General features: G+C 50.8%; 2 protein-coding genes across 2 annotated transcripts; one reads left to right on the top strand and one right to left on the bottom strand.

The window, feature by feature from the left end:
- The first annotated feature begins 1814 nt into the window (after nucleotides 1-1814).
- On the top strand, nucleotides 1815-7905 carry TP53INP (Tumor protein p53 inducible nuclear protein). The gene is made up of 5 exons (XM_018642244.1): nucleotides 1815-2118; nucleotides 5746-5947; nucleotides 6101-6284; nucleotides 6797-7073; nucleotides 7214-7905. Exons 2-5 carry the CDS (start codon nucleotides 5764-5766, stop codon nucleotides 7409-7411), a joined length of 843 nt encoding a protein of 280 aa, XP_018497760.1. The 5' UTR covers nucleotides 1815-2118; nucleotides 5746-5763; the 3' UTR covers nucleotides 7412-7905.
- Nucleotides 7906-10604: 2699 nt separating this feature from the next.
- On the bottom strand, nucleotides 10605-14383 carry l(2)k05819 (transmembrane protein 94-like protein l(2)k05819). The gene has a single exon (XM_003739808.2). It carries the CDS (start codon nucleotides 14381-14383, stop codon nucleotides 10889-10891), a length of 3495 nt encoding a protein of 1164 aa, XP_003739856.1. The 3' UTR covers nucleotides 10605-10888.
- Nucleotides 14384-14785: the final 402 nt, after the last annotated feature.

The following is a 14785-nucleotide window of genomic DNA, read 5'->3' as shown; positions in this document are numbered from 1 at the left end:
CATTTCGTCACTTGTCGCCCACAGTTTCGAATATGCTTCCTCGAGCGCAGGATGCAGAGTGAACTTTAAGGATAAAGCGTCCCTCGATCCTATCGCATGGAGAGACGCTCGAGTACACTATACTCATCATCTGGATGATCGAGTTGAGGTACACGGCGAAATCTTGCGCTTGTGTCGTGTCCTTCCGTGATTTTTGGCAATCAATCGATTTGGCACCGCATATCTTGCGATAGCCGCGAAACCAGAAGTTTCCACTGAAGCCTTTGGCTCGAAGGTCCTGCCGACCGAAAAAACACATAGGCTCTTCCTTAAGCCCTGTCTGTATGGGTGAGGGGGCCGTTCATTCATCGTCGATTCAAGACCCGACATTGCAATGTCTCGCGGCGCAATAAGTGCGATGCTACATGTACAACCTCGCGGACGTCACTGACTTCACACACCCGAAGCTCAATCTGAGAGCTCGGAAATTCGTAAAGCGAACTTCCCACAGTGAAATCAATTCTCTCCAATTCCACACCAATCATGGTGAGTGATTGGTGCATTCTTTGTCCCATCGATCCGAGATTGCCAAGGTTCGCGGGGAGCGTTTTTGAGCTAAATAAATGATTTGTGCAAACGCTGAGGACGGAGAATGAGAGCAGTCTCTCGTTCAATCGAGACATCCCCCGCATTCGCCGGTCCCGTTATTGAAATATTCGTTCAATTCGACCCGATCACAATCTCGCTACTACAAATATCCAGAGTGGAGATTGCTCTCAACCGTGCTGAACTATCGGACCGAAGATATTCCATGATTTCCATACTCTCATGTCCCGAAAAAAAAATCCGATGACGAACAAGGGCGTCTGATTCTATTCAGACGCGCCAGAGTCGGCTCATTGGGAGACCAATCGCCCTTGGAACGGCATCGCAAACCGTCGCTTCACAATCGCAGAGCTTGGTAGAAACAGTTTCACTCCGAACCCAAGTTGTACGTTTCATCGAACGGAATGTCACTAGCCATCGAATCTATTCCGGAATTAATAAAAGAGACGAGAAAATCTGCACGAAGCCACCCGCTGACATCACTGGCCGCGACAGAGAAACGGTAGAAAGCACAAGTGTCCTTGGGAGGCCACTTTGACGTACAGTCGCCACTCACCACCGAGTGAGCAGATTTCTTATGGCACTGCGCGTGAATTAGGATAGCATATGAGTCTATTCTCGGGCCAGGGTGGGAAATCAATGAGCTGCGCGCGAAAGAAAACACAGAAGGAGTTCGGTATTTGTTTCCGTTCTCGGCTCAAGAGAATTCTCGACGACGCCGCGCGGTGTCGATGGGCATCCGCGCGCGACGGTGCAGGCCACCATGCGCGCGCCTCGCGCATGCTTTTCCCTAGATTATTCATTAAATTGGCCGACGGGCTGTTCCATTCCCGTACCAGAACTGTGATTTTCCCACGGGCTTACCCTCTTGGATTTCAATTCGGATGAGCTCATGGGTCGATGCGCAGAGATTGGCCATCTCTTCTCTCAAAGGTCACAGACCGGCTTAAATAAGGTTTCTAGGCTCGCCGACTTTGAACTCTGCGATTTGATTCGTGCTGGGTACGCAGACTCGAAAAAAAACGCGAATTCGGTAGAAGCTTCCAGAAGGACGGGGAGGCTTGCGTAGTAGCTCTACGTTTTTAGGATTTGGCGCAGTTGGTCCGTCCGGCCGGCCGAGAAAGCGACCGATTGCTCGATGACGTAATGCGCAGGTTCTCTGTGTTGTGGGCCTGTTTTGAACTTGTGACGTTTCTCACAGACGCCGGATGCGCAGTAATGTTTGTGATGGGGTTGGTCGGCGGTGCGCGAGAGCTTATTCGTCGTGTTCGCGTCGTCATCGAGTGCTCCTGCAACCTGAGTCACAGGGGTGTCGGAAAGGGAAGCCGCTATAGACTTTCCGAGTGATCCTAGCCGAGTTGGCCCGGCAGAACAATATCGAATGGCGCTCTGTTTGGACATTGAGAGACTTTCTTGAGCTTTTGGTGTATCTTCGACAAATCTCGTTATCAAATGTGTTCGATGGACTTGCGGACTTGAAATCGAAGTGCTTCCAGATTTCTGTTATTGTCGCTCGGACATTCCTACAAAGAGGTGGGTCAATCTTTCTGAGCTCTCGCGCTTACTGAGACGCTCCGGTCACAGACCCGATATAATGAATATCCAGCGCCGGGAGGATGTTGCCCGCATCGGTTTTGATATCGGTCCCCTTGCTCTCGATCGAAGGAGCATCCTGGCATCCGAATCGCCAAGATAGAGATGTTCTCAACGCGGGGGAGGAGGGGGGGAGCGACTCGTCCCGGATGAAGGCAGAGATCCTCAATCGAATCCAATCTTCGACTTCGGCTTGTCCTCCCCCGTCTCACTCAATCCGTTATCGGATATCGAGAGCGTCAACGCTCCAACGGAGTGATTTTCCGTGATCCGAATGCGAGACCTTCTCTCTTTGTTCCAACGAGAGAGCAACAGAAATTCCAATCTTCACGCGGAAGTGCGCCAATCACTCCGCTGGCCGAGGCGTTGTACCTGTTGTTGCGTCTGCCGCAGTTTGTGGGATGTTAACGGCTCACGACGGCCGGGGAGAAGACAGCCAGTCCGACAGCAGTCGGTCCTCCGACATGCAAACGGCCTTGGAATTCTGTGATCTAGCAGAACAGCGCAAGCCTTTTTCGATGTTTATGCCGCCGCCGCTGCTGCTTCTGTTGTCAAAGTTTGACTATTAATTTACCCCGAGCTGATGATTTTTCTCCGAACATGTGTCTCCATGTCCGCGCTTGTCTAAATCGAGCACCAAATGCGGAATCTTTTCAAACAATACTTGGCCGGGCGTCTGGATCATTAAATGAACAGGTAGGCAGACGGGCAGGTACACCAACCGGCGACGTCGTTTGGCTGGCGCTACGGCTGCGATACCAGCGAAGAAAGTGACTGACGCTTGTTACGCTGCGCAGTTGTCGGGAAACTGCTTCTGACGCTGCTGTGCCGTAACTATACAAAGATGGAACGAATCCGAAATTCTGATGATGACAACTGTTGGAATCGCTGCTCTCCGGGACACGAACCCAACAACTAGTACCGCGTCGCACGAATACTTCCGCGCTCTGACGATTCCGTGTAGGGGATGGAGTTGGCACGCTAACCACACCGCTTGACGTTGCACGCCAACGCGTTAGATGCGGCGCGTTCAGTTTCGATTCCGCGAGCACACTCGCTCGCACTTCATCGACCTTGGCTTACAGCTCAATGTCAATGTGGGTCAAGTTCGACTTTTTCCTCTCATGGTTTACGTCGCGGATTATGAAATCGGAACGTTTCGAGTGATCAGCCATCCTCCTCCCGTTTCGCATTTTTCCTCCCCGGCAATGCGCCGCGCCGTCTCCGAGTTTGCATGATGCCCTTCGCAGTGGTTTACATAAGATGAGCGTCAGCTGTTGGCTTGTGCATCCGAACAGCCGGACGATCAGCCGTTCGTCTGCAACGACAGTTTTGTCATTGTCGACAGCGATGCGGAGGAGAGTAGGAACTGTGCGAAGAGAGTCTCAATCAGGTCGTGCCAGCCAACTTCGCGATGTAGCAGAGTCTTCAGATAGAGGCGCGGTGCGGTCGACTCGCTCGATTTCTCGCTTGTTGGAAAGTTTAGACTTGTTGCCTTCCAACCGCTCCAGGAATCGTGAGTACAAGGATGGAAGTGAGATTCTCAAGTATTAGATCCCAGCTCCATACTCTATCCCCCTCGGCATCATATCTGCCAGTGCAGAAATCCTGCGGTGGCTTCCGTTTATCCGTCTCAGTCGGACCTCGGTCGACCCAAACGGGGGCTCCGCAATCGACGATTGGATTGCGCCGACCGCGTTTTCGTCTCCAAATAATCGCGTAGATTATCAGATAATCGCCTCATGTAAGCGAGGCTACTAGGGAGGCGATTTTCACGAAGACTCCAGTGATACCCGGGCGATCCCCTCGTAGGGGGTTCCCCGACGAGAGCCGGATGCTGCCTCCCCGAAAACGTTTGTCTCGTGAAGTCCCCCGTAATACTTGCAACGATCGAGTTCCTCTTGGGGGCAGAGCACTGATACTTCGAAGAACGACCAAGCTTTCGCCAGCGGGCTAGGTCTTTCGCAAAGGAAGGTCACTGCTTCGAGGCTCACACGGGCATCGGTACATGCGAGATTGAGCATCAGCGTCATGTACAGGGATGAAGTTTGAATGGGAATCGCAGCATGTCGTGTCGCTTCGTGAACTAGCTGCGTGAAGCTGAATATCCTCCCTCGGTGATCCGCGGAGCCTCGGGATTCGCCTCGGAATATGTGCGAGATGTGGGAGCATATTCATTTGAGTGATAAAGCGGTCGCCTCGATTAGGTCCGTCCAACGATTCGTCGGTTCTTTTGAGCGAACGTGGACTAAGATGCTCAACGAGTAAGCGCCGGGCATAAACTGGATCAACGAGACGACTTTTCCGATCGTAACTCTGGCACACTGTCGAATCTCACGATACTCTCGATCGCCGAGGGCCAAAAATCGCTGAGCGATGACTTCGGGTGGAATGCAGGCGTTGCTTAGGTCCATAACAACGGGACATGTACGGGTAATCGGCGATCATTTCACGACCACAGTGGTCAGGAAGCGCTGATTGATTTATTGACTTCTCAAGTTCTCGGCATATGTCTACACCTCGCAGTCTTTTCGAAGTTCAGAGTGTCCGGGGGCTCGACATTGGTTTCGGGAAACAAGTCTCGAAACATGGATTGCACTTCCTGTTGTGATTACGTGAGGCATACGAAGACAGAAGCAGGCTTTGTGGAGCATTACATCATCCCGGTCGCTGATTCTACAGTCAGCCGCTCTCTCCCGACAGTCAGACAGTCAGCTGCTTCGACCGGGCAGGTACGGCGACAAGCTATGCGATCGCTGGTAAGCTCTCCTCGAAGCGGGCCATTCGCCGAGCAAGGCTTCTTCGAGCCAAGACACAAGTGCGCAGTATGGCAGCGGAACCGTGGCTCGAAGCAGCTCAGGCCGCCGCCGCGCCGATGGTACACCGAGAGGTTAAATATTCAATACGCACTACCGCCTGAGCCTAAGCAGCAGGTAGCCAACAAGCGCCCTGCAGTCTGCCAGTGATTCAGTCAGTCAGTCAGCCGGGCTATTTGTTGAGCGTCATCTCGCGCCTGCATGAAACGGCTCGGGCCAAGTCATGTTCCGGCCAAGCTGAGAGTCTTCGTTATACCGCTTTAACCGTCTCAATCGCAAACGCAACACAATCACTGCGCTTGGTCGGCGCTATTTTCACATCTGTGCCGGATTCCCCTTGTCGTGCTCGCCCTCGCGCTCGAGAGGCGAAGCAGAAAAGATTCTGCGGAGCTCATTCGGAAGCTCATGCCCATTCGAGTTGTACGAGTGTCTGGATATGAATTCTCGGAGGGATTCGATCGATCCCGAACTGAGGAGACCCCCCGGCATGCCTTGCCAAAGGGATCGAAATCTCGGCGAGATTTCGTGCCCGTGCTCACGCTGAGCCCGGGAAGGCTCCTCCGCCCGGGAAGGCTCCTCCGCCCGGGATCGATGTCCAATGTTTCCACCGCTCCTGACCCAGGAGTCAATGAACTCCACCATCGATTCGATCTCGAGACAGATGGACACGCTTGTGATATATCGCTCCCTCTCAAGCACATGCTCGAGAGCTCTCAATCCTTCACCAGCTCAGCCTTTGTTTCTCTTGCAGACTTTTACTCCCGATAAGATGTTGAGCAACCTTGCATCGTACCTGATGGGTGGATCGACCACCGTACACTCAGCCAATACTCATGGCCCTTCGGAGATCGCTCAGGGCGTGGTGCTCGCTCCGCAAGAGCTCCGGTGCACCGAAGACGAAGATTGGTTGGTTGTGGATCCTGAGTCGAGGCAACCGAATTCCGTCAACCACGGTATGAGATCGAACCCTCTCTCGGGGCTCATTGACATCAATGACGCACTGTTCTCCTCCGATTTATTCCGTATGATTCTATTCATTTCATGCTCCTCGATACCACGTCGAGGATCTGTTTCGATGGGACTTTAACTCGGATCTTGTGTTGCAGGCGGCTCTTCAATGAGCTACGAGGCGAGCTCGGCCATAACGATAAACGATTCGCGAGGCTGTCGGGAACTTCCCGACGATTATCTGGCGGATGGCGGGGATTCAGCCGATAGTGAAAACTGCGTACCTTCAAGCGGGCTGGAGGAAAGTTGGTACGTGGCCCCCGCGGCATGCATAGCTCGCAGGTGAGCAGCCTATTCTAGTCTTCACTAGGCAGGCAAGCCACCAAGGACAGAAACGCTTTCGCTGATTTTCCCGTAATCCCTTGTTGTTGGCACCATGTTTTTTTTAATTGGCTCAATTCAGTAATCCGCACTCCGTAACACAGTTGTTGAATTCCGTTGCCAGAAGCCTGAACTGGGAATGATAATAACAAGTATTAACTCAAAGCGGTAGCGTCTCATGCTCGGGCTCTTGGCACCGGCAGTGTTTGGTACTCGAAACTCCACCGATCTGGGGACAATGATCCTCCCGGAGCTCTGTCCCCGAGTTACGTCCTCAATACGCGTCAATGTGGATGGCTCTCTTTTTCCGTTCGTTCGTGGCTTCTGAGAATCACCTAGCTTCCCATATCTAGAATAATTTACTGTCAGAAGCAGCCTTGTGCGTACCGGTCCGAGTGTTCCTTGTGTTGTGTTCGTTCCGGACCCTAAAGGAGGATCCCGACCCTACGGAACGAATTTCGTGCATTTTCCAGGAAGCCGCAGCAGTTGGCTACCTCGCCGCTTGAAAATTTGCTCATCGAACACCCATCGATGAGTGTGTATCATCACTCAATAACGGAGGAGTCGGCTTCCTCGCCAACGCCGATCTCGATCATCGAGGAAGAAGACGATGAGGATATGATGGATTTAGAGATGAAAAAGTCGCGCCAATCGGTTTCTTCTGAGAAGCCGCATAGATGTTATCTAACCAGAAGCAAAGATCTCACAGCCACTGCCACGCCTACCGTGCCACATTTGAAAAGCCAAAAGGTTCGTGCAGCCACAAGCGTGTCATCGTGATGCCCATTTCGTATATTGACTGCGGCCGTTCCGCCGGCGCGATTTGCTGTCAACAGGGACCCGAAAGAAGTCCATCGACGATCATTCGAGAACACTATCCTCATTTGCAGGTGTCCCTAGAGGCGGCCATGCTCGGCGGCCGCGTGACGCAGAAACGAGACAGACAGTCGAACCGCTCTCAGCTCGACAGACTAAACAAGAACAGGACGTCTCCTGGACAGCAGAAGCTGCGTCGTAGTGACCGCCAGCATTCGAGCAAGAACTCCAATGCAAACAACAATCGGAAGTGCAGCCAAAGAATGTTCTAGACTCAGAGCCTCGCGAGCTCCGCGGGATTTCGTCACTACCCCACGGAGGAGATCAAGAAGCCCGGGGACGTCGAACGATTTCTCTCTCGGGGCTTCTCTCACTTTTCGAGAGCGCTCGGTCCGCGCTGAAATCGGATGTCCTAGCGTGCAAGGAAATCAAGTATCTAGTTGAATTTAATCCGTAAGAAATTGAAAAGTCGTACACGTAGCTCGAAGAGCCGCGCTTCCGTCCTTATGAAGGGCGTCGCGACGGCAGCAGGGGAGGTGCGGAGGATAAACTATTATACAGTTATCTAGTGATTTGATATTCAATTGGTCGAGTGTCTAGAATCGAGCGATAATATTCTCGTTCATAATCTTGAAGTTTCGCGAAATAAGGAGAGAGGAACAATGATACAGAGGAGAAACGGGCTTTCCCACTTATCAGAACATGCGTCTCGTATATATTGGCAGCGAGTTTGGAGATCATTGAGACCAAGTTTGTTATGAATCCACGGAACGTTTTTAGTATTCGCGAGGAGAATTTGTCGTAACCGCAGGAAGAACACGAAAGCAATCTCACTAAACACCCGAAACCATCTCGGTTGATACAACTTCATTCGCCATCTTACTATCACCCCCGCTGAGACACTACAACGAAAAGAACCATCACCGCAAAATCGACGAGCAGGGAAAGTGCAACGCGAAACACATTGAGCCACTAGGAGAGTTGTTCCATTTCAGTGGAGCGACGATACCGAATCCGAGTTTCTGGGCCTCCCTCCGCAATCTAGCTTCGACTACATACCCACAGATACGTCGATAGTCGCGTCACAGAATCTTTACCATGATAACGATTGTCTTTTCCGGACCACATATCTATCGGGAAGACGTCAAGACATTGAATGTTTCCGGAGCGGGCGGATCCTTGCCGACGGAGCGCAGCTGAGCACGACGAGTGGTTGGAGTCGAGAGCTCTTTTATGACCGCGCGTTCGCGTTTGTTGCATCGTCCTCGTGGAATCAGTCCACTTCGCTATCAGTTTCTCACCGTTATCATTGATATAATTATATTTCATATTATTATCTATGAATGTCTAACTTATGCGGTCTGTTGGTCGAATCTCTCAAGGATTCGGTCCTCATGCGTTCGTCCATGCGGCGGGTGCGAATGATATTAGTTCTCCTCTCGGCTTCCGCGTGGAGGTCCGTGATGAAAAGTTGAACTCGCAGATCATTTATGTATTTCTGGCTCCAAAGATGAAGTTTGCACATTATCAGAGCTTCGTGAATCTATCCATGCTTGGAATGAAATACCGGTTCAATAATCACGATTATGATGTCAACATTCACACGTTGACTCCATGATAAACGAGAGAGAAGGGTATATCTTTTGCAGTATGACCTTTCTCGGGTTCGTCTCTCATACAAAGAAACTCACGCTTCGAGTCCGGCAGAGGCGACTACCAAGGCAAATAAGAATTGTATATATACTTTATGTAAAATCGTCGAGAAGAAAAAACCAGCAAAAACAAGATCTACACATAGTTAGTCAACGAACGAGAACGAATTGTAGTGAAACCCAAACGGAGTCCCCCGCTGCTAAGTACGATCTATCGATGCAGTTTTTTCCTTCAATATATGAGTAATAGTGAATACAAACACAAGCTGAAATATCGAGTGAGGTGAAGAAGAGACTTGGCCGGACGAAAATCGTAAAAACAAAGGAATGAAAATATAAAAAATGTGATAAAAACTGTAAAAAGTGAAAACTCATGAAAAAAAACATTTCACCCCACGAGAGGTCGTTCCACAGTTTCAAATGTGTGTGGAGTTCAGTGTCCATTTTCATTTCCTTGCTTCTTCCAAAAAAAAGTGGCCGATACGGTGGCAGAAGTCGACGACCGTGTGTACCGAGCAAGAAGAGTCGAGTGAATGCAAGTCGAATCGATTGGTGGTTTGATTGACGAATGACATGTAGGAGTTGCAGCTCCTGCTGCCAGCTGGAATGTTTTGGAGAACAGAACGGGATTTCGGTCTGGATTGTCAAGGGAGTCCCGTGGCTGACATGAGCCGAGAAACGGAGCTTTTCGATGAAGTTCTCACGACTCTTCGTTTCTCGTCCCACTTTGGCCCGAAGATTGATCTTCCTGGCGGAAAGGTGTCACTGCGATGCGCATTCGTTGGTGGGGAGCGGGACGTTTTTGTCGAAGTAGTCCCCAGAGAATAATTTAAATCGGTCTGAACTCCGACTTACTTGCAAATAAATGGTCGATTCAATCCATTGATTCAATTGTTCAATCGATGAAAACGCATCCCCTTCCCTTAGCTCGGACGAAATTGTTCAGAATTTTTTCATTCCGCGACGTTGGATCCCGCGGTGATGAGCTTCATTGCTCGCGTGGAATCGAGCAGAATCGATACACGCTCGCTATCCGAGAAGAGATGTCTCTGCAAGTCCTAATGCCATAGCATCACGAGAACGCTCTGTCAAGCTCCCCAGTCTCCGGAGGTGCCATCGTATTGAGGTCACAGACGAGCAGGGATTCTCGGACTTATGGTGTTGCTAATCGCCCAAACGAGAGAGTCAAGTTGTTCAAAGTACGGATTGTGGACGGATGATAGCGGCCGGTAGTCTCATAAAAGCTCCTCGGATTCATTCTCCTTGCAGAAGTCGTGAGCCTTAGTGTTTAGCGAAAAGCAGTAGCAGCAGCAGCTAGAGGAATAGTCACGTAGTTCTTTGGAAGCGCACCGGAGGGTAGATACGGCAGCGATACACGGGATAGTAAAGGGACGAAGAGGCAACCATGCAATTTTCTTCGCGCTAGCCACTTCTACATTCATTATTCAATCAAACTAGCAAAGAAGCGAAGATGAAGTCTCAACCGAATGAGAGCAGATTCGAGCGGTGAATTTTTCACGGTCTAGAGGAGCTCCAATAATTGTGGAGCAGGGATATGGAAGGATAAGAAGTGTATTGTGAAACCGGCAGGAGAGTTGAACTAAGGTCCATGTTGATAAGAATAATGAATGGAGCGGACATCAGATCTGGGAGGATGAAGGAAATAAAGTCAAAGATACGGAGTCTCGCACTCGAAATATCCCAAAAGTCTCCGGCTGTCTTCTTTTCGCAGCAGTTTCCAGGCCGAACTCCACGATAATTCTTGCTTCTCTCTCTCATCCACAGAATGACTAGTCCGCTTTCTGTGAATCGAGTCTCGTCCTCCTGCATTCCCTGTGATTGCACTTTTATTCATTGTGTTCCTTTCGTATATATCATTGTGTCTGACAGAATTATCCAGTGGTCAGAGTCTGGACGTGCGCTCACTTATCTCTCCCAGCGCTGATAGTGGCCAGGACAGTGATTTGTCTCCTAATGGAAGAGCGTTCACGAACCATCGATTTTATACAAACAGTCTCGATCATTGATAGTCATGTACAAGAAAGATAATGGTCTCAAGCTCGATAACAGCTAAAACACGGTGAGAGCGAAGGATGCTCAGAAAGGACTATTCATCCCGAGCTTGGTCATGAAATGTAAACGGAGTCTCTTCTCCTGACGCCGTATCATTTTCAACTCATGATATTTACAACCCTCGCTCAACGCCATCAACAGGATCGGGGAAACGGCGAAAACCAGCCATGATATAATCGAAATCTCCCGGAGTCCAGAACACGAGAGCAGAACTATGGTCTGCGTAGCGAGCACAGCTGCTACTACACCTATCCACAGCCGGTTGTTGAAAGGATTGTGTTGCCAGACCAACTTCTTACGGTTGAGACCCGACGTCGACAGCGTCACAAAATGCACCGTCAAGAGCAACATATTGAAATACTGAAGCGCCTCCATATCGTGCAGTCGGAGCTCAGCCAGAATATCGGTGGGGTCGCAGCCCCTGCCCTGACAGAACTTCAAGATGCTGAGCGCTTTACAAAGGACCAACGTCAGCACGACGTAAGAGGACTTAAGTATGTAGCTCAGTAGGCAGAAGAAACGCGTATCTAATTTCACCTGGAGGCTATCGACGTTCGGGGCAGCCATGATGTCTGTGTCGGAAGGCGGGCAAATCAACGACAACGCAATCAAGGGAATCACCACTGTCAACAGGTACAGCGTTCCGATCGGCGACACGGGTAGCGGTAATCTAAAAGCGTGGCAGGTCAAATTCAACAGTGACAATGTTACCGAACACAGGGCCGCGAATTGGAACGAGCTGTGCATCTGTGACACAAAATGTCGAGCTTCTCGAACGAGTTGGAAAATCATGAACTCGTCGTCGGTCTTCGCGTGGAGAACGCACGGAATCGAGTTGAGCGTATCTACCAAATCCAAGAGCTGTTCATAGTTCTCGGCGGATAATCGGCTGCAAACGCGCGGTGCCTGGGGCGTCCACGAGATACTGCAGTCCGCCTGGATGAACAGTTGAAGATTGTCGATGTTGCGAGAGCTACCCAAGACACAGAGCACCTGTTCGTACTCCTGCATAATGCGCAACATCTCCTTGGTGGCCGCGGTGGTGCAGTCGGTGAACAGGGACACCAGGAGGGGAACGTTATCGACGTTCTCGATATGCGAGCGCATCGTCTGTATTCCTTTGGGCAGCTTCGCCCGATTGGCGATGTCGAACTGCACGGCGGTGCTCACCTCCGAACAGGTGTCCGCTTCCTTCGGCGATGGACTGAGCGACAATTTGAAGCCATGTCTCGCGTTGTTCTGGTTGCCTGTCATCGAAACCAATATCGACGGCGTGCTCCAGGACCGCGTTCCGTTTTCGAAGCGAACTTTCGACTTGAGAGCCCTACAGCTGAAGGAAGTCTCTCCGTATTCCTCTTGATCGTCCTCGTTCAAGAGCGAAATATGACAGTTCCAGCCCGACTCGAGGCCCATTTTCTCGGAGAACCCCCTGCTCCTGAGTTCGTTCTCCTTGCTGAAATGCACGAAGCGGATGCACGCCTTATCGAGCTCCTCTATGAGTCGGACGAACGTCGGACGGGCCTGGTATTGGAGGGCCACCATCCCGATGAAAACTTGCTTGCAGATTCGCCCGTGGAACGCTTCGTACGAGTTCTCGATATTCTTCATGATGTCGCTGAGGTTCGCCTGCGAGACAGCGGAAAATCCGCCGAGGTAAGCCTTCGTGTGGAAATTGCGCGTTGGCACCTGGATGAAAGTGTTCGGAGGCAAGATGACGTCTGCGCAGTTCTTCAGGGGCGTGTACGAGAACGCCGTACAATACGCTGTCAACGAGGTCCTCTGATAGAAATCGAGGATGCACTTGCGATCCAAATCGGTGATCGGACAGATATTGTGACCGTCCCAATAGTCCGTACAGTGGTCCAGAATGAGATCGGCTGTTCCCTGGCTGAACATCTGGACTCCATCGGTGAACTTGTCCCGAACAACGGTGGAAGAAAAGTTCGGGAACGGCATTTTCAGTCGGGGTACGTTTATGTCGTTCGCTCGCGAGTCGAATTCGTTCCGTCGAAACATGTAGAGGTGTTGCAGCTGCTCATATGAGTTAGTTGCTCGATCCGTGAAGCCGATCTGACGGGAAAGATCGCAGAGACAGCGCTTGTTGATTACCGGGACCCACATCTCGCGGTCTTCACTCTCAAAACTGACGTGATCGAAAAATGCCGCGTTCTTCTCGTGGGTTTTCTCGTCACAATTGCTCAACATTATCGCCAAACCGAGTGGTTTCAGATTCTGGATGAAATTCACCCATTTAGGATCATCGAACATTATGCTGTTCGTCGAGCCTCTCAGAGTGAGATCGAGAACCTCGGCCTTCGCTTGGTTCGCGATGGTCTGCGCCAGGCGTTGCTCATCGTTCTCGGTCTCCGGGTCGATCGCCTGCTGCCTCAGGAAGAATACTTTTTCCGGTATGGCGTTAGGCCACGACAGGATCCCTTTTTTATCCACGCAGCAGAGATTGGTGGCGCTGGCGAAGGCTTCGAGGAATACCCCCGAATGCCAGAAGCGCGTTGTATTTCGAGCTGCGTTCCTGATGATTTTCAGCCATGGCACGTTTTCTATTTCGGTGCGTTCCGTGACTCCGGACAACTGGTCGGCATAATAAAGGATTTTGGCAGTGCCCAAGGCGAATTGTAAGAACCAGTAGAGTGGACAGGCAAGTAGAAAGACGACTGGAGTTATCGTGAGTGTCATGTATAGCAGATCAAACTCGGACAAGGCACAGCAGTTAGCTGCGTAAACCAGCAGCGACAACACCCCCACTCCGGGAATGACGAACCTCTTGATATACTGATCGAAAATGATTTTTTGTTGACGGGTGAAGTTATTTGGACGGTAAGGCTCGGTGCCTCTGTGCAAGCAGAGTCTCAGGTACCTCAGATACGGTGTCTCTAACATCATGAAATCTCGCGTCGGTACGCCCTCGACGAGAACGTGACACGGGTCTATTTTGCCTATGACAGTTTTACTTTTAGGCGAATATTTCTCCGATGGTTGGAGGGTTATCCGTTTATCTAGCGACACACATTTACCCGGAGCTTCTTGCTCGGCTCTCATCCGCACGATATCCCCACGTACAATCAATTGCGTGGGACAGCTAATCAGCTTCCCGTCCCGGTAAACCCATTGGAGGCTGATGCATGGCGACACTGGCTGCCACTGAGATTCGTAAATGAACTTGGTATGCTTCAGAGCTGAGAGTTTCTCCATGACTGTCCGTAAATGATTGTGCAGTTCGTACTTCACCTGAACCGCTATGTAGATACCGCCGACGACGTGAAGCAGAATACACGCCATGATCAGAAAAGTGAAAATGGAGTGACCGAGGAAAGCCATTATCACACCAACGACTAGAAGCAGCGAGTAGCCGAGCCATTTGAACAAGAGTAGGTTGTGGGAGTGCTTCATTATCCCGATGAATGAAGTGTTGTTGTCGAGTTGCTGTTTGAACTCCGCCACGGCATCCTCGATCTCCGACGAGAGGACCTCCAGAGCCCGAGCCGTCGACAAACCAGTCATGATGGTCGAGCATGAGAAACTTGGAAGACACGAACGAGAGCTTCAGCATGTATCTCACATTGTTGCATCAACACTCGAGAATTGTTGGCATCCATCGAGACCGCACCGTATGACGTACCGTGTCAGCCTGGCATCTGACAGGAAGGAGAGCCAGAACCGGCAGGAAAGAAAATCGTTCACCGGTCCTGGAGAGCCTCACAACACTCGAAGAGTCCTGAATCCACTCACCAGGTCGCTCCTTCGAGCTCTCCGGACGGATCGCCGAATCTCAAGGAGTCGTTCCACCATCCATTCGAACGTTTCTCCGCGATGTTTTGACAGGTCGCGATGAACGTCTATCGATAGCTCGGTCGAGACATCGAACGAACGATACCTGAATTGTTTTTATTATATTTTATTGGT

Source organism: Galendromus occidentalis, unplaced genomic scaffold, assembly GCF_000255335.2.
Source record: "Galendromus occidentalis unplaced genomic scaffold, Mocc_1.1 scf7180000076583, whole genome shotgun sequence".
NCBI lineage: Eukaryota > Metazoa > Arthropoda > Arachnida > Mesostigmata > Phytoseiidae > Galendromus > Galendromus occidentalis.
This window is presented reverse-complemented; position numbering and strand designations above follow the sequence as displayed.